At 34.1% G+C, this 24,626-nt stretch overlaps 1 protein-coding gene across 11 annotated transcripts in view; it reads right to left on the reverse strand.

Moving 5' to 3' along the window:
* Positions 1–24,626, reverse strand: part of LOC111047592 (voltage-dependent T-type calcium channel subunit alpha-1G) — a 408,419-nt gene that overhangs the window by 126,341 nt on the left and 257,452 nt on the right. For 8 of the 11 annotated variants that reach the window (XM_039434132.1, XM_039434130.1, XM_039434137.1 and 5 more), the window contains 2 exons: positions 5,602–5,773; positions 2,511–2,552 (listed from right to left, as the gene is read on the reverse strand). In XM_039434132.1, the coding sequence (XP_039290066.1) occupies positions 2,511–2,552; positions 5,602–5,773 (214 nt within the window). The remainder of the gene's footprint in view (positions 1–2,510; positions 2,553–5,601; positions 5,774–24,626) is intronic. The other 3 variants (XM_039434138.1, XM_039434136.1, XM_039434139.1) reach the window with 1 other exon arrangement.

The following is a 24,626-nucleotide window of genomic DNA, read 5'->3' on the forward strand; positions in this document are numbered from 1 at the left end:
AGAAATTGTTGAACCAACCCAAATGTAGACTAGTTGTAGAAAAACTTAATGTAGAAATTTTAGTGAAATATTAATGATCCTATTCGAGTCAGAACTAGTGGGAGAATAGAAAATATTAGTAAGACAATAATTTTGATATTGAACAAAGCTGTAGTCAAATTGACAGATATTAAATTTATTTATTCATTTTAGTCTTATCATGACAATGGAGAAAGAATTATAAATTATGTATCAAGACAGTAGAGAAAATTATGGAGACTCATCAATGATAAAGACGTTTATGTGAGTTGAGGTGTATTTCATCAGGAAATATGTGAAGAAGACCATAATGACGGAGGGCTAGCACATAGATGCACATTACATACAACTACAAAACAAAAGTTGTCATTACTTGGCACATTTATCAGGCATTTTAATGATGTTGTACACATAAGTACTAACAAATTTATTTTTATGATTAATGGATTTTGTTCTACTTGTCCTTTGTAGGTATTTGGTGTTGGAAGTGTGGTTGTGCTCCAGCCATCTCACAATTTGCTAGAATGGGCGCAGGACATTCAGAAAGGGAAGGAGAAATCAATAGAATTTGGATAGAGAAAGAGATAGAGAAAGTTAAATGAGCTCTGACTATGGGCATTTCTTGATTCTCTGTATAAAGGAGAAACTTATACTTGGTTCGATATTCAAAAAACTGTTTCGAATTACACGTTTCTTTGATACTTGTTGATTAGAATACAATGATCTTCTCAAGCTTGAGGGTCGAACCTGGAATTATAGAAACGCTCTTACCAACAGATAGAAAAATCAATCAAAACTCATTAATTAAGTAGATGATGGTGCTGTATTTGATATAGAATGTAGTAAATTATTATCATTTTATGAATTGTTTCCCTAGTCAATAATCCATCAACTTATTAAATACATTTTTGAAATTTCAAATCAATTTGATCACTTTCTTGAAGACACAGCAGTCTAATTTTTATTTGAATAAGGGAACTACTATTCACGTGATTAAAGATGGACATAACATCCAAAAACGTTCCATCACGTGAGTAGCAGTCTTGCTATTACATAGAATGAAATTGCTATGTCGTTGTCATTATGCAAGATGAGAGCTATGTCATTGAAAAATTGTTGCATTAGATTCATTGACATTGCAGCTGTTAATTGAAGAATATCAAGCTTCAATATTTTCAGTCACATCTCACCATCGAGTACAGAAATAAATAGGAACTTATTATTATTTGAGAAGATGTTGGTGAAATATCAACATGTCACACTATTACACTATCACATACTAGATGTAATACAAGATGGTTGCATTAACTATGTTTAAAAAATGTGATAGGTTGTTAGATTGCTGCTCTATCAAAAATGGAAAGTTTTTGTTTTCCGGAGAATAACACTAGTGTTCTTTAGTTTTGTAAAGTCAGAGGTAGAGAAAGTTGAAAGATTGCGATTCAGTTTGCGTTCAATCCCTTTCATGCGGGTTGGACAGCCCTCATCCAAAATTTTCCATGACATTGTTTTGTCTGAGAATCTATCGTAGTTCCTGATCAGGAAGCTCAATATCGAGAATACATTATTTTTTATATATCATAGTGGAAAAAAAAATACTAGAAATCATATTGTGAACTTGAAAGTTAATGAATATTTTGGAAAATGATGATTGTTGAATAACATGAAAATTATTGAATTAGTCGTGTTGGTGTTTTTTGCAAAAATAAAGATTGTTATTGAGAGAGACGAAAATCAGGAAAGTCTAGGGAGACTATGATAAATCTGATAATTGAATTAAATTGAATAATTGCCTTAATTAAAGGGTGGAGTTAGGACTCTAGGTCCTCTCTGCCATACAATCCTTTACATTTCATACAAAAAAAAAGTTCATGAGAAAGAGAGAGTGAACGTCATTACTTTACTTTAATACTTCAAAAGTTATATTTCCAATAAATTTGATGGAATATTTTCCCTTTTTGTAGAAAGAGATGGAAAAACTGTGGATACTATGATTTTTTTTCAAATCAGAGGAAAAGGGAACAGTGAGTTCAATGAATTGATTCCAATAAATTGGGTCGAATGCCTTAATATCGAAAAGAGAACGTTTCTCATCAGGTTCATAAATTTCTCAAGGAATTTTGTTTAGAAGCCTTGCTTGATCATTATTATGTTCGGAAAATCAAAATAGTGTCAGAATAATCTGGATAGGTGGAAAATAATTTTTTAATTGAGAGAAAGTGAGATAGGTAGAGTAATAGAAGAATCAAATGTGTTTCAACGTGTTTTGTTAATCTAAAAATATTTGTTGTATAAATTAGTACTGAAAATAATGTGCTCTGAACGATTTAGCAATGTGGCTGTATCCAACTTCTGAATAATATGACAACGAAATGTGTGATAAGAGTAGAAATTTTGTGATAAGAAAATTGTCAACACAAGGAAGAGTTTAAATTGATGCAGAGGAAGTTTTTTCTAACAGGGGAGAAAAGGAGAGGGAATATAGCTCTTACTCTGTCACTCTAGCTCGAATCACGAACTCCTCCTGTATTTCCCTGTAACACAGTCACTCCAAATGTCATCAGAAATAACGGCAGAATTTTTAGTCAATACCTTTCATGAATTTTGAAAATTTCAGATGGAATGGAATGTTTCGATGCATACTGAAAGTGATCAGAACCGAGAAAAATGTTCTTTTTTATTGATTTATTCAACGGATGCATACAAGTTGAAAGTGATCCAATAGAGGTGAACAATTTCAATCAAGAACACATCACTTTTTGAAAACACCGCATTTCAAGTAAGAGAATGAAGTGTTTATGTAAGTTATGTTATAAAATTTACATTCACAATCACTATGTTATTCGAAAATAAGATCAACTAGATCTTATTCACATCACGAGAAATGAATTGACTAGCACATTCAATTGAATAAGATTGGCAAACCTATTATAATGAGATAAGCACATATTGAAAAATCACCAAGTTAACTTGCAAAATATAAAGCTTGATTCAATCTCTCATTCTTCAAGCTAGCAAAACTGTTCTATTCTAGTAAACAAGTCAAGGTTTTGTACAAATCGAGCATGGGATCATAAATCTAGTATTAAATAAGTATAAAATCAACTTGATTCATAGCAAATTTCGAATACATAAGACATAGGATTTTCTTCTTTCCATAGGTTTTAGGAAGTAATATCCGTGTAAATTAGAAATCTGTATGCACCATTACACTAATAAACCTTTTTTTATTATTTTTTTGAGCTATCCAATAATCCTCTGTATGTAATAATTATATTAAATAGGATTCTGAATGCAGCAAAATTAGTGTTTCCTTTTTCTCTATCAAACTTATAATATGCAACTCTGGTTTGCGCACAGGCATTTTTTGCCCATGCAGACCATTTTCTAAAGATTTATTTGGCTTAGTGTATTCATAAGGTTTTTTTTATTCTTTGTTGTTGTTTTATATTGAAAATAAGTACATAAGATTATTACTTTGTATGTAAAGTGCATTTTTTAAAAATAAATATCTTTTGTCTGTCTGTCAAATTAATAAATATTAATGACTTTCAATTCTAATCAGCTATCAAGAAAAAATACAAGAATCTCTTTCAACATGGAAAATTATTTTCAAGTCAATAATTTCCTCTATTGTTGTATAGGGTCTAATACGAGGCACTATTTCACAATATTGAGCATTAATCAATTGGCCAGAGATCTTTTCGAACAATACAACCTTTTTGCCTTATGTAAACCAGACAATCTACATAAAATCCATCTTCTAGCTATTCGAAGATATGACAAAGATGTATTGTTGAATTCCTGGGAAAGAATATAAGAAAAAGGTCAAGCAGAGTTGAAAGGAAAAAGGGGTCTCCTTATTCGGCCATTGTTATATGCAAATAAACTTCAGAGGCTGAGTTCCAGAGAGGTGAGAGAAAAAAGCAACAGGCCTCAATACAAAATATAAGAGCCCGAAGGGAAAATTTCCTTTCGCCGTTGCCTATGAATTGAATTAGCCTCAGGAAAGGAAAGCTGTTCAAACTCGATATAACCTGCATTGTAGGCCATCTTTTGGATGGCTGTTATTGAGCCTCGAATTTCATCCTTCTCTGTAATCGTTAAATCGAGTTTTGTCACATGAAAGTGAAATTTGAAGTCTCTGATAGCTTTTTGATATAATTGCGTTCAAGTTTTAAATAGTGTATATACAACAGTTCACTAATCTAGTCTTCCAATTCGAATCATACCTGTTATAAGAAGAGAGCTACATTTCTCTTCTTGGGAATTATTAATTTTCTGGTGCATAGGATATTGCTCCTGAGGGACAGCGGAAGTTCAGAGGAACTATAAACTACTGGAAAGTATATTTAAGACCAAATGCCACTATTGTAATAACATTGGTAGATGAAATAATATGGTACAGTAGTCCTTGTGCTATTTTTCTTCCAAATTTATAGGTGACAAAGTACAAGATAAGGTTAGAATTTCACGTATACAATTTTTATAGAATTTTAGTCCAAAATAAACATGAAACTATACATTTTGAATTTAGATGGCTTGAATTAATTAGAAATTAATTGATTGATTAATTGAAATTGATTAATTAAATATTGAATTGATTAGAAATATTCCACTCAATTAGCACTTGTATGATATACTATCCATATTTTCTTTCTTCATAATCCAACGGAACTATTTCACAACCCAACTCCCCATTACTGAGTATTTAAATATTAATCAAGGAACTGTTTAATGAATTTCTGGAAATAAACCGTTCAACGGAATGGCAATCATAAAAAATATTCGAAGAATATGATTATGAACAAGATTGAATTGAATGTTGATTAGTGTGGAAACTACCAAATCTTAGCTATAATTCTTGGGGAGTATTATCAACTGCTCAGAGGAATGAATGCAGATTCTAATATTTATTGGTAATTATGCTATTATAAGGTGAATTAATTTTATATCACACCATTTGCATACGAGAATACACATTGATTTGAAATATGAAATATTGGTTTAATGGGGACAATTAACAAATGGGAGAAGTGTAAGATAAATGGGTCAATTCCTATCGAGAGATAATATCATTCATTATATATTTTTCTCTAGGGTACTTTCAATATAAATAAAAATATAAATCTCAGTACCCTTTTCAATTATTTTGTCACAACATATTTCGCACATTAAAGCCATTTTCAGTCTCATAGAAACTTATTATTTTGTCACAATATGTTTCGGACATTAAAGCCATTCTATAAAACTTTTCAAGTTTTTATGAAACTGAAAATGGCTTTAATGTCCGAACCATGATGTGAGAAAATAATTTAAAAGGGTACTGAGATTTATATTTACATTTATATCATTCATTAATTTTCTAACCATAGGTCGTTGATCAATAATCATTATTGATCATTTGAATGAAATCATTCCCTTACTTTTTATCACAAATTGAGTATTATACAAATTATATACATACAACCAGAATAAATGCATCAAAATACGGAAATTGGATAAAAAATACTTGAAAATGGAGAATGGAAATGTGATATTTACAAGATGATGAGAAAAAAAGTGATGAAAGTTGAAACTCACTTCGGATAGGTGACGTTGGGGATGGGCTTGAGGAAGCATCGTTGCCTGAGGATGCCTTCCCACAGCTGTACGCCCACGATCCCAAAGATGAAGAAGACGAAGAAGCACAACAGCAGGACGTTTCCCAACATCGGCAGAGTGTCTAGAAGAAGCATCACAAGGATCCTCATACCTGAAACAAAATCAATAATCAGCTGGAGACAAGTGTTGATTGAAGTCAAGACTTCACCTAGTGAAGTTGAACTAGTTAAAGTAGACTGAATTTTTACTAGTTGTAGTTGAAATTAAGTACAGTTGAAGGAAGAAAACTGAATAGAGGTTTGAACTGATTTGAAGTTGAAGTTAATCGAAGTTGAGGAAAGAACTACTAATAGAGATTTGAACCAGTTTGAGTTGAAGGTAACTGTAGTTGAAATTAGGCACAGTTGAAGAACGTAAAGTGAATAGAGGTTTGAACTGATTGAAGTAGAAGTTAATCGAAGTCGAGAAAAGAAAGCTTAATAGAGATTTGAACCAGTTTGAGTTTAAGGTAACTGAAGTTAGAATTAGGCACAGTTGATGAACGGAAACTGAATAGAGGTTTGAACTGGTTTGAAGTTGAAGTAAATCGAAGTTGAGGAAAGAAAGCCAAATAGAGATACGAACCACTTTGAGTTGAAGGTAACTGAAGTTGAAATTAAGCACAGTAGAAGAACGGAAACTGAATAGAGGTTTGAACTGGTTGAAGTTGAAGTTAATCGAAGTTGAGGAAAGAAAGACTAATAGAGATTTGAACAAGTTTGAGTTGAAGGTATCTGAAGTTGGAAAAAGAGAACCTGACAGAGATTTGAGCTAGTTGAAGTTTAAGTTCACTAATAACGATTTGAACTAGTTAGAGTTAAAGCTAACCGAAATTGAAGAAAGAAAACCTAATAGCGTTTTGAACCAGTTGAAGTTGAAATTTAGCTGAGTTGAAGGAAAAATCATTATAGAGATTTGAACTACTTTGTGTTAAAAAAATAAAACCTGATAGAGTTTTGAACTGGTTGAAGTTGAAGTTGACCGGAGTTGAACAAAGATTAAACCTCAATAGAGATTTGAGTAAGGTGAAGTTGAAATCAACTCAAGTTGAAGAAAGAAACTCTAATAGAGATTTGAACTACAGTAGTTGATATTGAAGTTGACTGAAGTTGAAGGAAGGGAGGCTAATAGAAGTTAAAAATAGTTGATGTTGAAGATAGCCGAAGTTGGAGAAAGAATCTGAACCTGATAGTGTTCAGTGGTATTCTCGATTACTTTATTGGAAAAGTGTTGTGAGAATAATAATAATTTATTGCTATTATCATGATTGAAAGTAGAATAGGCTTACTTGGAATTCATCTATTAATACCAGTATTACAAATCATAATACATTATACATATAACGGGGAGAGAGCATAAAAGGCTCAGCCAAAAACTGTTCTGTCGAATTTCGTGAACAATAACATTCCCAAAAGATAAGGGCCTATAAATCCCACTTCAAAGTCTAATTTTTCCTCCAAAAATTAAGAATCTAGACATTCCCAATTAATAAGGATGAAACCTTATTATTTGTAGTAATTATAGCTCTATAACCGTAGTAGTTATGGGTAGCCTAATTAGAATTTACATTACAATACTTGAATCACGGAGTAAGGAACAGCTTTTGTTGTCTTTTTTCTGGGCTTGGAAGAAACAAATCAGTGAATTAATTATTAATTTCATCACCAATTCATAAATTCAATGAGTTAATTCTAAATCACTTCCTAAACTCGTACACCAATCAAGAAATAGATTACGTAGAACAACAAAGTTTGTCTCAAGAAAACAATTAATTCTATCCGCTTCTCCAAAAACGAACTTTTCGCTTGACTTTCGTTCAAGATAAGTAGTAGAGCACTCATTAGCTTTCGGGAACAACAACCTTGAATCCAGCCAGGTTTAATCGTACATTGCACCCTCCATTTTCGTCCATTTTCCCTCATTTTCGAGGGTTCGTCCAGGTCTGTTGACAAAATATACAAACAAACCACACAAATTCCTTCACTTTATGTGTTTTGTTCAGAAATAAGCCAATAGCAGTACAGATACATAAATTTCATCCAATCACAAGGTGACCAATAAGGAAACAGAGCTTTGCACTGGTTGGCACTTGCTACTTTTTACTCTTAGGGGTTTCTTCTCTCTTCTATCAGGTTCTCTCTGTTTCATTACTCAAAAGCTGTTTCTATTCTTTGTTATACTGTTCTATTTCTCTCCTTTTTATACTCTGTTCAACTGTTTTATTTCTCTGTTCAATTACAGGAGCTAAATGACAGTAAACAGAGACCAGACAGCCGGGAAGAGACCTGTTGCTCGCCTGGGGTAGTTGCCTCTACAAATAACAGCTCTGCCAACATCACGAACAGTATAAGCACTCGTGCGTGATTTGGTCTGAGTGCACTGCATACAATCAACTAAGTGTACACAAAATAACCATTGAAGATGCGATCAATTGAAGGAGTGTATTACTAATATCCGTGAATTGAAATGAATGTTTGATAACGTATACACAAACTGAATTTTAGTTTGAAATCAACGTGGATTGTACACTATCAATATGCATCTGCTTGATCAAGTGTGACTATCTCAAGCGTTTTTAGTTCCAGAAGAGTGTACAAGATTAATTTATTTTGTGTTTGTAACTTTAATGATGTAACAAATAGTTAGCGGGAGTTGACTGTTCAAAAATTGATTCACAGTAAAACACAATAGCGACCAATCAATTTCCTTTTATTAGAGAAAATTATCGTTCAAAATAATTTGCATCAGTGAGAAATAATTGCTATACTGATAGTTATATCATTCATATTTTAATAGAAATTTGTTTTTAGTGCAATTAATCATAAACCGGAGAACAAGATTTGACAAAGGTTTACGATCATGCATCTTATGTTTTGCAGAGTTTTGATGGATAAGCAGAGTGTATAATACGTTTGAATGAGGTATTCTCTAAAAAATTGTGACAGTTCAATATTATAGAGATGCAACTTGTAACGTTCAAGATAAAGAACAAATTTGTTCATAAAACAGCAGATTGTTATTCTTGATTGTTTGGCTAGATATTATATAAGTTATTCTTGATGGAAAGTTCTCCATTCATCATTGTGGCTCCATTGAGTTCCTGACATAAATTTAAGTAAATACAAAGCTCTCAATGCTCTTTTAATATTTCATTTCTGATGAGTGAAATCAAATCTCATTGAGGCAGACGCAAGTTGGAAGTTGTTTATCAACCTTGGGTCGAAACCACCAGTTTCAAACGCAAAACTTTTCAAGTTTATTCCTTTGTGAGATCAGAATGCATAGTGATCAGAAACCGAGTTTGCAGACAAAGTTCAACCTGAACATAAGTTTGCGCCAACTATCAGATCCGTTGTATCTAAACAGAAAGTAGCTTACAATGGGAAACCACAATGCCGTTCTCACCTTGCGAATGGAAAGAGATGGAGTCGTATTTGTTTGCGTGAGTGGGAGAGGGAAAGAGAACGGAAAATATACTGAGGGATCATGAAAAGTAGGAAAAGAGCTGGAGACTGAGGAGTTCTATTTCAAGATACTGGCAAAAAGTGGGCAAAAACAGAGGAAGGAAAGCTTAGAGGATTTGGGGTCTCAAGAAATGGCACCACAACAAATAATTGAAGGTCGTACTTTTCTTCTTCTTCTTCTTCTTCTTCTTCTTCTTCTTCTTCTTCTCCTCCTTCTTCTTTTTCCTCTTTCTTTCCTCCATCCTTATCCTTTCCTCTAGTTGACAGCAAATTGTACAGCTGGATTCCTCCAACAGGAACATAACTTTTGCAGGCTACTTAATAAAGTTGATGATCCTCGTGAGAGTTATTCGTTCTCTGCCGCCCTTATTCACGGCTCGTTAGAAATAGCACCTGACAGACAGTGAAAAATAAAAACACGCCAACATTCTCAACCCAATTCCTTCAATCAAGCCTTCCAGCTACGGTAAACCACCGGGTCATACAGAACTTGTTCACATTGTTAAATTGAATGTGATAAATTATCAATGTTAATCATACATCGTCATTTTGGGATAGTTTTTGTATGAACGAGAGAATCGTCAAAGCTCAGAAACATTCACGTCCTACTGGAATTATCGTTTCTCTATCATTGATCTGCAAAAACTTGAATCTCGTAAGCAATATTAGATATGGATATAGCCAATATTATTATTCCACTTGTAGGTTGAGAACGTAAACTTTAAGGTTGAAGTTGAAACTAGGATGACATAAGATTTGCTTCATGAATTTCTTTTCCCAACATTTTATCTCGTGCGCGAGTACTGTACTAGTACGAATGATTCTCTATGGAACACTATTAATACTTTGAAACAATCAGAATTTAGCAATATTGCTAGATGCCCAATAAGTTATTTATCCAGACTCTAGTTGTTAAAGTTACTCGCCTGAAACACATTTTAGGAATCCATGGCAGGCCTATCATGTTAACTGCTCAAACACCATATCACATCATTGCAAGTGCAACTTCCTTATAAATTATTTCATATTTCTCATTAATATACTGGTTTATTCACTTTGAAAAATCTATAGAAAAATGATTATAGTAGAGAAGTTAGAACTAACTCAAGACACCAAAAATATAGAAATGTGCTATTGTAAGCCACGACCCAAAATCAACGAGCAGTCTCATTGGACAGTGACTTTCTCAAACTGCTTGCTTCCTATTGGTAGTGAGCAGTGAAGGTGAAATGACGACCACTAAACCCATCGACCAATAATCAGACAGCTTCTTGACTTTGGAGACGTGGGCTCCTAATTCAGTCACTACCACATCAATTATTATTTATGATATTATAGTGCCCTGAGAATTGTATTCAACGTTAAAAATGCAATGAAAGGGGGTTCTATTTATTTCAAGAACCACTGAGCTGGAAAAGTTCTATTTTGATTCACAGTTTCAGCTGGAAGGCGGGGCAGAACCGATGATTGTTTTTCACTCAACAATTACAGAAAATACAACTAACCTGCCAATAATCGAACTCGTAACGCCATTGTCCATGTATCATTCAAAGAACTGATCAGACTGTGTAAACTTGAATGAATTGGAGAATCAGGAATCAGATTTTATCTATTTTCGTTCAAAGTATAAGTGAATACCCCAAACTCACCGATACTTGAACCCCAATCTTCATTTTTCACGTAAAAACAACCACGAAGCTCATGAATGTGTGGCTAGATATTATATAAGTTATTCTTGATGGAAAGTTCTCCATTCATCATTGTGGCTCCATTGAGTTCCTGACATAAATTTAAGTAAATACAAAGCTCTCAATGCTCTTTTAATATTTCATTTCTGATGAGTTAAATCAAATCTCATTGAGGCAGACAAGTTGGAAGTTGTTTATCAACCTTGGGTCAAAACCACCAGTTTCAAACGCACAACTTTTCAAGTTTATTCCTTTGTGAGATCAGAATGCATAGTGATCAGAAACCGAGTTTGCAGACAAAGTTCAACCTGAACATAAGTTTGCGCCAACTATCAGATCCGTTGTATCTAAACAGAAAGTAGCTTACAATGGGAAACCACAATGCCGTTCTCACCTTGCGAATGGAAAGAGATGGAGTCGTATTTGTTTGCGTGAGTGGGAGAGGGAAAGAGAACGGAAAATATACTGAGGGATCATGAAAAGTAGGAAAAGAGCTGGAGAGTGAGGAGTTCTATTTCAAGATACTGGCAAAAAGTGGGCAAAAACAGAGGAAGGAAAGCTTAGAGGATTAGGGGTCTCAAGAAATGGCACCACAACAAATAATTGAAGGTCGTACTTTTCTTCTTCTTCTTCTTCTTCTTCTTCTTCTTCTTCTTCTTCTTCTTCTTCTTCTTCTTTTTCCTCTTTCTTTCCTCCATCCTTATCCTTTCTCTAGTTGACAGCAAATTGTACAGCTGGATTCACTCCAACAGGAACATAACTTTTGCAGGCTACTTAATAAAGTTGATGATCCTCGTGAGAGTTATTCGTTCTCTGCAGCCCTTATTCACGGCTCGTTAGAAATAGCACCTGACAGACAGTGAAAAATAAAAACACGCCAACATTCTCAACCCAATTCCTTCAATCAACCTTTCCAGTTACGGTAAACCACCAGGTCATACAGAACTTGTTCACATATTGTAGCTTTGTTAAATTGAATGTGATAAATTATCAATGTTAATCATACATCGTCATTTTGGGATAGTTTTTGTATGAACGAGAGCATCGTCAAAGCTCAGAAACATTCACGTCATACTGGAATTATCGTTTCTCTATCATTGATCTGCAAAAACTTGAATCTCGTAAGCAATATTAGATATGGATATAGCCAATATTATTATTCCACTTGTAGGTTGAGAACGTAAACTTTAAGGTTGAAGTTGAAACTAGGATGACATAAGATTTGCTTCATGAATTTCTTTTCCCAACATTTTATCTCGTGCGCGAGTACTGTACTAGTACGAATGATTCTCTATGGACCACTATTAATACTTTGAAACAATCAGAATTTAGCAATATTGCTAAATGCCCAATAAGTTATTTATCCAGACTCTAGTTGTTAAAGTTACTCGCCTGAAACACATTTTAGGAATCCATGGCAGGCCTATCATGTTAACTGCTCAAACACCATATCACATCATTGCAAGTGCAACTTCCTTATAAATTATTTCATATTTCTCATTAATATACTGGTTTATTCACTTTGAAAAATCTATAGAAAAATGATTATAGTAGAGAAGTTAGAACTAACTCAAGACACCAAAAATATAGAAATGTGCTATTGTAAGCCACGACCCAAAATCAACGAGCAGTCTCATTGGACAGTGACTTTCTCAAACTGCTTGCTTCCTATTGGTAGTGAGCAGTGAAGGTGAAATGACGACCACTAAACCCATCGACCAATAATCAGACAGCTTCTTGACTTTGGAGACGTGGGCTCCTAATTCAGTCACTACCACATCAATTATTATTTATGATATTATAGTGCCCTGAGAATTGTATTCAACGTTAAAAATGCAATGAAAGGGGGTTCTATTTATTTCAAGAACCACTGAGCTGGAAAAGTTCTATTTTGATTCACAGTTTCAGCTGGAAGGCGGGGCAGAACCGATGATTGTTTTTCACTCAACAATTACAGTAAATACAACTAACCTGCCAATAATCGAACTCGTAACGCCATTGTCCATGTATCATTCAAAGAACTGATCAGACTGTGTAAACTTGAATGAATTGGAGAATCAGGAATCAGATTTTATCTATTTTCGTTCAAAGTATAAGTGAATACCCCAAACTCACCGATACTTGAACCCCAATCTTCATTTTTCACGTAAAAACAACCACGAAGCTCATGAATGTGTGTCACCGAATTATAATGGATAAAGGAATCATAGATCGGATGATCAATTTTGAATCAGAAATCATTCATCAAATTTTTCAAAAGCCTTCCAATACACGAACCTAAAACTTCATTCTTTACGTAGAATAGTTCAAAAAATTAATGATCGCGTGTAGCTCAACTACAATGGTTTGAGGAATCATAAATCAGATCATCGATTTTTGCTTGAAAAATAATCAGTCAATACCTCAATCTGCCAATACTAGTACTACGTAAAATGCGCAAGGTGTCACTGTATCTATCTTTATGTAGAATCACTGAAAAAAACTAATGGGAGTATGTACCGCATCTACAATGGATCGAAATATTAGATTATTGATTTTTCTATTCTGTAAAAATAATTAGTGGATGTCCGGTACTTGAACCATTGTCATGTAAACTCATTAAAAAACCTAATGATCATGTGTAACTCAACCAGGGATGTACAATCCCCCCCCCCTGTGGGAACCCATACCTCAACCATAATGGACCAGAAAATTAGATGATTGATTTCGTTCAAACAATAAGTAAATATCTCAGACTTGTACCACAGAATACATAACAATGATTCAAACAAAGTGGTTTTTACTCCGTGCTCGTACCCAGACTTTCATTGTTGTGTAGTGGAACGCATCATCCATTCACAAAACTAATGATAGTCTACCTGAGCAAAATGGAGTAAAAAAGCGGTGTTCAATTATTTTCATCAATGACACTGCAGTGAATCTCTCAATCAATGCTGAAGCTAACAGAAAGAACATGGCAAAATAGCATGGTCCAACAAAAGCGGCTAAATGCTATCCGTTAAGCCACAACGCTGAATTGTGCAGTGTGCACCCAGGGCTTAAGCGGAGAATGGATTTCGAATGTGGGCCACAATGCTTGCTGGAAACCATCAATTAAACTGCATCATCAACCTCTAACATCCATTGTGGCGTGTACTTGCATCCAAAACGAAATAAACGGCTACAGGAATGACATGACAGCTCATTTTTCAACCGGCTATAATTTATTCTGGAGGGTGTTCAGATAGCACAGTGGGCTGAGTGCTTTCAATGCCCAACTTGCTGATCAAATCTGGAATTTGGCAAAGGAAGTGCCGAAGTATGGTAATAATTGATGTTGGGAACATTAATGTTTTCGTTGTAGACATTAATTAGTAAAGATGATAATATTGTTGTTGAAAACTAGGTATTGGAATCTGGATTTGTTATTGTGAAGGTTATTCATATTTATTTACAAAGAGCAGGTAACTCGTGATCCGTAAGAGTTTAATTAAAAACTTGACAAACTGAAAACTTGACCAAAGGAAATGTTGAAGAATTCGAAATAGGCCTATAACCACTATAACCATACTCCGTGAATTGAAAAAGTGTAAGCAAAACTTCAAGTTTTCAGTTCAGTAGTTCAGACGTGATGATGTGTCATTCGTGAATTTCCTATCTCATAAGCCGATTCTCTCCGTCATCATATTATAGATACTGATTGAAATTGAAATAGTTGTCCTTCTTCGTTCAAATGCAGTGTACAAAAAATATAATACAAGTATTATGAAGAGACTCCTCACATGAGCTGAAGTTGTGGTTGAGGAGAAAGTAATTAATAAATCGAAATTACAAATTAATGCTATAAAATACTTTGGAGACTAAAGCGAATATTGACAATTCAATCATTCTCATTGTAACTTCGATCTTCATTCATCTATTAATTTTAATAGAAAATTACTTGAGAACGCTTCAGACACGCTCTAGAATATTGAGGTGAGTGGCGTGTCTAGTCTCGGCCAATGACAGTCGAACTCAACCTTTTTTTCTTATTCTGCTGCTCTTGTATTTAGTTTTAGTTTATCAGAGGTTGACAATGGTGTAATAACCGAAACCGGTCTTTCTAATTATCAATAAATCAGTGGTTTTTGACAATTTCGTAGTCTTTTTGATTCAATTTGAACTCAACCTTCATTGGTCAATAGTTAATGGCCAATCGTAGGGCTTCACCCACATTGTATCTGATGCTTAATGTTTTCACTAAGCTTTCAGTTTATTACTAGAGATTTGTAATGGTATAACAAGATAACTACTACCTCAACCAATAAATTATTGGTCTTTGTTAATATAACGTGTCGTTCACATTCAATTAAGGGTATTGATATCCATACTTTTGGTTCATCGTTTGAATAAATTTCAGGGGTTTTAGTTCAACCTTTGAACGAAAATATATTCTTCTATTCTACTTCCTCTACTATTCTCCTCAATCATACTTGGAATTTCAATGAATAAGCTTCATTAAAGCAGTGTGGTGTGGTATATAAAGTACTGTAAAAGTCAAAAGTTATTCAACTCCACAACTTGATATTACTTGTTTGTGTAGAGTAAAACGATACCTTCCATCAGAAAAGTAAGACTTTTCTAAAATTCTTCTGTAACTTCCAAGCCTGGTTATTTGTTGATGGCTTGGAGACCCCAAATAGACATTCCACTTTGGGCTCTGAAATATAAGGGGTTCCAACTTTTCCAGAATCAAAACAAACTTCGAAAAATGTCACGTTTGCTAAGTTCTTTGTTGGAAAATCCGCAAAAGTTGAAAAGTGTCGTTTCGTTTCTGGGAAGATCTGTAGATCTCCGACTCCAGAAGTAGCGAGCGAATGACGTGGATTAGGACAGGGACATTCTATTATGTTGGACGATTGGGAATTCTTGCTGAAATCTTGACCCGAGTTTGTGAAGTTAATCTAAGTTACTCGAGCCAATTGCGGTGTTATCATGGAAATTCCCGGGATGGGATCAACCCGAAGAGAGCGCGTGATCAGGATTTGAACTATAAACTGTGGTCCGAAGGTCGCATGTGTGAGATTGCTTTGAGATGTGATTCCTATTATCATTCGTTTTTTACAAAAAAAAATTGTCTCTAATTTTTCTTCATTCTTCAACGTTATTCCTCCTCTATTTGAATTGTAGTTCTATAGCCACAGAGTAGTCTACTGAGATTCCAACAAATTTCGGCAATTTGTTGTCATTTCTTTAGAAAAACACAGCAACATCTAACTTGTTTTCTACAGTAAAAATCGAGAACTTTTTTGAAGATTGAACAACATTTCGTTGACAAATCTTCAAACGTGAGTGGCTTTACAGAAACTACCGTATTATAAAAAAGCTACTAATAATAAAGCAGTACAAGTTATATAAGGGGATAAATATTACGGATCATGAACCAATCTATACAGTTAGGTGGGATCTCAATCAACAGAAAGTGATTTGAAGCTTATATTGTCAATTGGTGTAGCTGACCTCAACCGGACACCAATTTTTCACTACTTATATTTTTTATATAATCAGGATGAAAGTTATAATGACCTATTCTCGTCTGATAAGACTCTCCATCTTTCTCTGATCCTCATATATTTTACCTTATTCCTCTCGCAATCACTTAGATCTCAACTCAATGAAGAGAATATACCAATGCTCAATTTATTATAAGATTCAAAATGATATGGATAGCTAGATTAAATAGCATCCACTGCCCACCTAAAACAAGGGATCAGGAACTTGTCAAAAAATCTTAATGGTCGAACAAAAAAGACACATCCCACAGTAACAAATACAAGACACAGGAAAAGAAAGCATTATATAATTCTAATGATAATTGTCACTAGGCTAACATCTATTGTAACATTGAATTATGATTTTACACATTGAGAAGATATATACAGAGAGCTGATAAGTCAAACTAACACATTGTAAATTGAATTGAAATTATAAGATACAGTATGCATAAATTATGTGATATAATATGTGAGATAAGAATACATGGAATAGGAAGGAGATAAAATTTGAAATAAGTTGAATATCAGGTTTGTTAGAAATTATATCACGTTTGAAAAAAGTAAAGATGTGAGTTGAGAAAAATTATCAATTCAGGGAGAAACGGTAAAAAATATGATGAGGAAGAGGGCAAGGTGGAAAATCTTGAGAAGACAAGAGAAGTTTGGTTCGATAAAAGAAAAACAAGGTTTGAGTACCCTCACAGCCCAACACAGTTGAATGAGCCTAATCAATTGTTATTGGATAAAGTGTTTTTCATCACAGAGAGAGAAATGACTAACTGCAAAAAGGAGGGGGAAGGAAAACCGACAAGTATTGGCGCAACAGAGAGCAGAACCGATTTAATCATCCAATAAACGGGAAATCGTCGGAAAACGAGGAAAATGCTTCAGGGATGATACGGGGGAAAACTTGAAACGGCAATCTGTAATCCATTGCCTCGTTTTTCCGGGCTCTATTCTATTTTCAATAATACTTGAGTTGGTATTTCTGCTGTGGTACGAGCCTAATCGCCTTAGCGAATCGAGGCCTATTCCTCAACGATATTTATTTGATAAATTGTGGGAGATGCTGACTGCTCAATGCATGCAGACTCGTTTATCATAATATTGATTGATGTTCCTCCCCTATAATCTTCTCAAGCTTTAGAATCGGTGAATGAATACAGTATTCAAATTTATTTCTACTCAGAATCGATGGGACATCGAGTTGGGCCTAGTAAGGGAAAAGGAGGTGAAGCAAATCAATATAATAAATATAGTGGAATGATGACAATCATCATCATTCTTCACTTCAAACAACATAAGGACTAGCTGAGTGGGAATATTAGCTACATAAATTGAAGGGAACAATGGAAGAGAGTAGCAATGGACAGATTTAGATGGAAGGCTGCCAACCAATCAAACGATTGAGCTGTAAGAAGAAGAAATTGAAGGGAATGATAAAAATGAAGAATATCGTATGAGTTGAAGATTTTATAGATTGTATTGTTGAATTGAAAAGAAGATAAATGAAAACTTTAATACTTGCTGAAAACTAAATACCATGATAAGTAATCTTGGAATAATACATAAATTTTACATTCAGACAGTGGTTTTTGCTAAGAAATGTTTGTTCATACTCATTCTAGAGTAAATATATGAATAATTCGTGTTAAAGATATCATAGATTGTATTATTGAATTGAAAAAACGATATGATAACTCTTTAATACTTGCTGAAAACCAAATACCATTATAAGTGATCTTAGTCCAGGCGCTGGCTTACATTGAGCATACATGAGAGAGGCAGAGAATTTGACTCCGGATTATTGTTAGGGGGTCTTTAGTGTATATGAAACTCGATGTCGTCACGTCCCAGGGTGGTCGACAGCTTGGGGGGGAGGGGGGTAAGTTGTAAAAAACGCGCGTTTATAAAATCGCCTGTCCTGCAGTTACTATTCATAGTACAGCTTTTAATTTTTGGTCAATATTATGTACACATAACTGGCTTTCAATGTGGTCCCATACTTTTTTGCGATAAACCGCATAGTTTTTCCATAAAAAAATAAAATATCTCGAAAAATGTATTTTTTTATTATGGACTTTTTGTTATTTCTCGAATATTCAAGTAATTAGCCGACTTAGAGGAAAAGGCTCCCAATAAACGTTGTAGGCCGTTTCTTGCTGAATCCAATGATATATATAGTTTGGGGGTTACGATCATAGATGCGGCGGTGGGAGGGGGATAAGTAGCACTGTTACGCTGCGGCGCGGTCCTCCCCCATGATTAATGTGCGTAATGGCCTGTCTATCGCATCGCTCCTACTAGTCTATGCATTCAAATTATGTATTTCAGGAACGCTATCTTATGTATTTTCGGTCGCTGAACACGATTTTTCAACTCTCAAGCCTTAATAACTGATAATTCTCATCATAATATACTAATTATGGTCAAAATTACAAACTTCATCTCATTCTGCAAGGAAACTAAGAAATGACTGTTTGAAATAAACGAAACTTGGGTTTCAAGAAATATATTAGGATAGAATAAAGTTAATATTTATATATGTTTATGTTCTATTGTTTTTATTTCAAATTAATTTATTGTGATGCGCTGCAGGCTAAATTATATTATTAATTGCACACTGGCCACGCTTACTTGATATAGTGGTCAGTTAGTTTCCAAGAAATATTTGTGGAATTTCTTAGTTCTTCATGGTGGAAATGGAATTCATCATTCATTCATTATCATAATGATTATGTTCAGTATGAAAATGTTAATCTTTCGTGAATCTTCAGTTTGTCGTGGACTTTTGAGAAATTATATCCAATATAATAATAGATATGTGTCAAATCAAAATGAAATGAAAATTTAAATATTCATTCATATTATTCCTAACAGTATTATTATTATAATATTTCACTGAATTTTGATTGATTCATCCATTATGGTATTCCCGTTCAGACTGTTTTGAAATGGTAACAAGTTATTCAGTATCAAAATTTGGGATTCGAATAGTTTTGGGCCATGCCTGCTATTCTTCCCAAACATATTTATATGATTTGTAATTTTATCCACAAATGAATGAATGAATGTATGTATTCCTGCACGTAGCTAACGTATGGATAATTCCTTCATAGATTCTTGCATGTCACATTAATAAATCTCTGCCACAGATTTAGAAATCAAGTCTCGATGGTTTGGAGAGCATATTATTGGAGTGATTATTTTACTCTGCTGCTTCTAATATGTTCACTACCTTTGTTTGATTTTAGACCATAGACATGAAAAGCTATGTCCACCTGTATCACTCCATCTTTATTGAGAATTTTCATAACTCTTCTCATCACAAAGTTTCCATGATCTTGCAGCGTATTGAAGTTTTTAAAAGTGAAGTAGGAGTTGAATTCAGGAGAGCCATGTCATCATTATGCGAATTTGTCAACGATATTTAGGGATTCAAATCCACAACTAGTTTCACTTACAATTTCATAGGCCAAGTGAGATTAAGAGTTTTTTTTCAAATATCCATCAGATGTTGACAGAGATTGCGGTTATTGTAGAAATGCATGCTGCACTAAAACTTCAATGCTGAATTATCTTTAAACAGCTACCTAGTAAAAATACAGAGATCAGTTCTTTTTGTTCTAGAATTAACTAAGACTAGGATTTTTGTTTGATTGTATCGTGGAGAATGAAAGAACTCTGTTTTTTTTATAGGTGAGAATACACTTTCACAATTTGCCACAACTATGTTCAGATAAAAATCGTTGAAGACCGAATAACTATTTCTTTCTATACGTTCAAAAGAGAATCATACACTTCTTCACTTGCTTCCAGACCATTGATAACATTATGCAGATTCTGTTGTCCATCAGAGTCTTGAAGAAAAATGTTATGTTCTCTTGAGAAGATTATGCTTCTGGAAATCATTCTCATTTCTCATTATTCTTGTTTTACTTCATTAGATGACTTTCTTCACAGTCTCCAGTGATATCCATAATGATGTCAACATACTTGAACAGAATATCTTTGATGGAAGATTTATTTATGTAGTAGCAGCCATTTTAGGAAAGCCTTTGAAGAACTAGCTATTCCAATCACTCAGTTTTGGATGATCTAATGAGGTTTGCTCTAAAGCATGATCGGTTGTCACATTTATTAAATTTTCAAGGTTTCATTTGACAGAGAGTCAATGTATTGACTGTATAGAGTTAATGTTTCCTTATTGGAAATATTTTTCACTTCTATGGGTATTTTTTATATTTTCTAGATATGACACAGACTTTATAACATAGTTTGTGTGATTGAATGAAAAAATTATGGGATCTTTTCTCGAACAGTTTCTATGTGCAATACCAGAGTCCATCCTTATGAGCATGAATACAATTTAAGATAATTTAAACTATGTTACAATAATCAGTCATAAATATTTCAAGTAGTCATTGATTTTGATTCTAAAAAAACTCTACAAATAGCTCCTGACTTCTTTCAAATATACTTTGACAATCTCTCATATTTGAACCGTTCATGAGTCCTTGTAGTTGTTTCATTGAATTGATTGCTTGCTCTCACACCTTAATTATACTGATCTCCCCTCAATAGATTTCCAACAGTATTCTCTCCAAATATTTCAAATTCAACAAAGAGATCTCTCATTCCACTTTCATTCAAGTACCACCCCAAGACAATCAGTCGAACTCAGCCAGATGAGTAGATATAAGTTACAGAAATCAGTTGATAAAGCTGCGTTTACACCAAAGTTATTAACAAAATGTTAATAACTTAATCTTTATAGATTCTATTAGATTGAACGGAACTTGGCAAACACATATGTCTATCATATGTATGATAAGTTATGTTCAATCTAATAGAATCTATAAAGATTAAGTTATATTAACATCTCCTTAATAACTTTGGTGTAAACTCAGCTTTAGAGTTGTATTTCCTTTGTAATCAAATATTTAGTCATATCATATGGGAGTAATTGGCATTATTTGTGTTTCAACTGTAAATTTATATTAAGAAAATATTTTACTCCTGTTACACGGTGCTCTATATGGGGTACCTATATTATTTGTTTAACTTACTCCATTACTTGACTTTCGCAATTCCAAAGTGATCATTGAACTGAATCGATTAATTATTCTCTCTTAATAGAATATCAGTTTTTTATCGATTGAGAAACACATATAGGATTCCTAACAGGATGGTTTATCATTACAATGTAATCATTAATAATGATAATGAGATGAAGTTTGTAATTTTGACCATAATTAGTATATTATGATGAGAATTATCAATTATTAAGGCTTGAGAGTTGAAAAATCGTGTTCAGCGACCGAAAATACATAAGATAGCGTTCCTGAAATATATAATTTGAATGCATAGACTAGTAGGAGCGATGCGATAGACAGGCCATTACGCACATTAATCATGGGGAGGACCGCGCCGCAGCGTAACAGTGCTACTTATCCCCCTCCCACCGCCACATCTATGATCGTAACCCCCAAACTATATATATCATTGGATTCAGCAAGAAACGGCCTACAACGTTTATTGGGAGTATTTTCCTCTAAGTCGGCTAATTACTTGAATATTCGAGAAATAACAAAAAGTCCATAATAAAAAAATACATTTTTCGAGATATTTTATTTTTTTTATGGAAAAACTATGCGGTTTATCGCAAAAAAGTATAGGACCACATTGAAAGCCAGTTATGTGTACATAATATTGAGAAAAAATTAAAAGCTGTACTATGAGTAGTAACTGCAGGACAGGCGATTTTATAAACGCGCGTTTTTTACAACTTACCCCCCTCCCCCCCAAGCTGTCGACCACCCTGGGACGTGACGACATCGAGTTTCATATACACTAAAGACCCCCTAACAATAATCCGAAGTCAAATTCTCTGCCTCTCTCATGTATGCTCAATGTAAGCCAGCGCCTGGACTATCTTGGAATAATAGAGGAATTTCACATTCAGACAGTGGTTTTTCTGAGATAAAATGCTTGTTCATACTTTCATACTCATTCCAGAGTTAATATATGAATAATTCTTATGAAACTAATTCTTGGATACGTACTTGAATAATTCAACACATCATACTCTTATTAAATGAAGAATATATTCTCATAAAACTGAATGATATGGTAAAAATTGTATGATACTAGATCAGAAATGACAATAGACATCAAAAAATCAATTAGAATTCTCTCTGGCAGATTCAAATTCAGATTAAGATTCCTTTATTCATGTGTTCAACAAAACACAATTCAACTCACATTCTGTAGAGTGGCAGAATATTACGTGCGCAGAGAGGCAGAACAGAAATTTTAATCTTCCTTCCGTTCTATGTTTTGGAACGAGAAACGGCATCAGAAATCATTCCCAGTTAATTAGTTCCCTAATTATAGATGAGATGGCTAGACATTGTCGAACCACATATTTATTAAAAATCGAGTGATACCGGTCTCGGTTGTTACAACATTATCAATCTCTGGAAAACTAAAACTTAAGAGAAGAGAAGAAGTATTGAAATTTAAGCTAACGGCCGAGCACAGTTATTTGTGGAAGCCGAGACCTATCAAGGTGAATGTCTGACATTGGCCTAGAAAAGCTCCTCCCCTATTAGCGGATCGTACTGTTAGCGTTTGGTGTTTGACCTCGTACTTTCACGGACTGTACTCAGAAAGGAGTACAATTCTATCACTTTTCGAAAGTAACAAGAATAAAAATGCAATATCCTCATTCCAACACTTGATTCCAAACATCACTTAAGATAGAATGACTTGTTATTTAATGATATGGCTGAGTTTGGTCTGTGATGTCCACTCTATCTCTCAACCACGTCGTTGGCAGAAAATTAGAAAATTATGTATCAGCCTTAGTACTATTAGTACTACTTAGTACAGCAAACTATGTATCTATGTAATCAGCCTTAGTACTTTGCTCAAGTTCCAGGCAACTAATGCAAGGTGAGTGAATAATCCTCAAACGAGTATTCCAAGCTAGCAAATTGAACAGGCCTGGCCTTTGATCTGTTGAATGCTGCAGCTACAAATTACAACTGTAACTGGCAGGCAACAGACGACTACAGTATCATCTATCATGATAAATAGGACGCCATCTTGATTTAGGTGAAGCGAATCTCAAAAGCGAAATGTTTTGACAGGCATTACGGTCCGCATAACATGGTTTGCAACCACACGCTATCGAAACCAATGAGAAACCGTTTGTATTGGAAATTTGGGGGAATTTCGTGCATTAGACGTGGAACAAGCTGAGCGTGAAACCGCCGATAGGATAACACGCAGTCAGGAGGTTAGATCGACCGGTTCATGTCGGCTTATTGCTGCAATATTCATTCATCCCCAGTCACTGGCATCATTGAGGTGTTAATGCATAGAACATCCATCAGATATTGCACGGTGAGATCAGCATTCAATAGATATTTTTCACATAAATGCGAGTTTTCCATTTGAAAAATAAAAAACGGTTAGACATGCATAGGTGTTTCTTGGAACTGTTTCAATCAATATCACGCAAAGATATCAGTATCAATCCGATATTTTCCTCATAAACGCGAGTTTATCCATCTGAACTTACTCTTAGTCTATCCATTCAGAGAAGATTTTTGGTACTATTATCTTGGTACTATTTTATTCGCAATCATAGAAACAATTTTTTTCTGATTTCTGTTTCTTATGCTCTATGAAACGAGGATTGAGAATTATTCGATTTAGAGAAACTATTCATCATAGCATCATTGTGAAATACTCACCCAATGTGGGCCCAATAACAAAATCATTTTAGAGCAGGGATATGTCTACGATTTGTGTTGAATTAATAATTTATTAATGAGCAACTCATCTCATTTTATTTTCATTTCATTTTTATTCATCACAAGGATGAGGGGCACGTCAAGATCATATTCAGCACGTCAAGCACATCACATGATACATAAAAAGTTATGATTATTTGGAAATGATAATTTTGGAATAGCCATTGGTTATTGAATTGATCACTATGGTTGATGAATTTAACTGAACACCAAATTTCTATAAAACATCAATGAAACATGTCCAAATGAGAAAACTTATTAAGGAAATCTTAGTACTTATTGATGAGATAGAGAGCTGGATGTCAGTGTCAGTAAAAGTGTGGAAATTATTCTCATAAGTTGTAATTGAACTCTGCAGTGCTAAGTGGGGATAGTCAAATCTTGGAGCTCAGAACTCAAATTATATTTTCCACTGTGCTGATCACTCTCACTGATATCAGGGAATTTCTATACTTCGAATAATAGAGTAATACATCT

This window comes from Nilaparvata lugens, chromosome 8 (assembly GCF_014356525.2).
Source record: "Nilaparvata lugens isolate BPH chromosome 8, ASM1435652v1, whole genome shotgun sequence".
Lineage (NCBI taxonomy): Eukaryota > Metazoa > Arthropoda > Insecta > Hemiptera > Delphacidae > Nilaparvata > Nilaparvata lugens.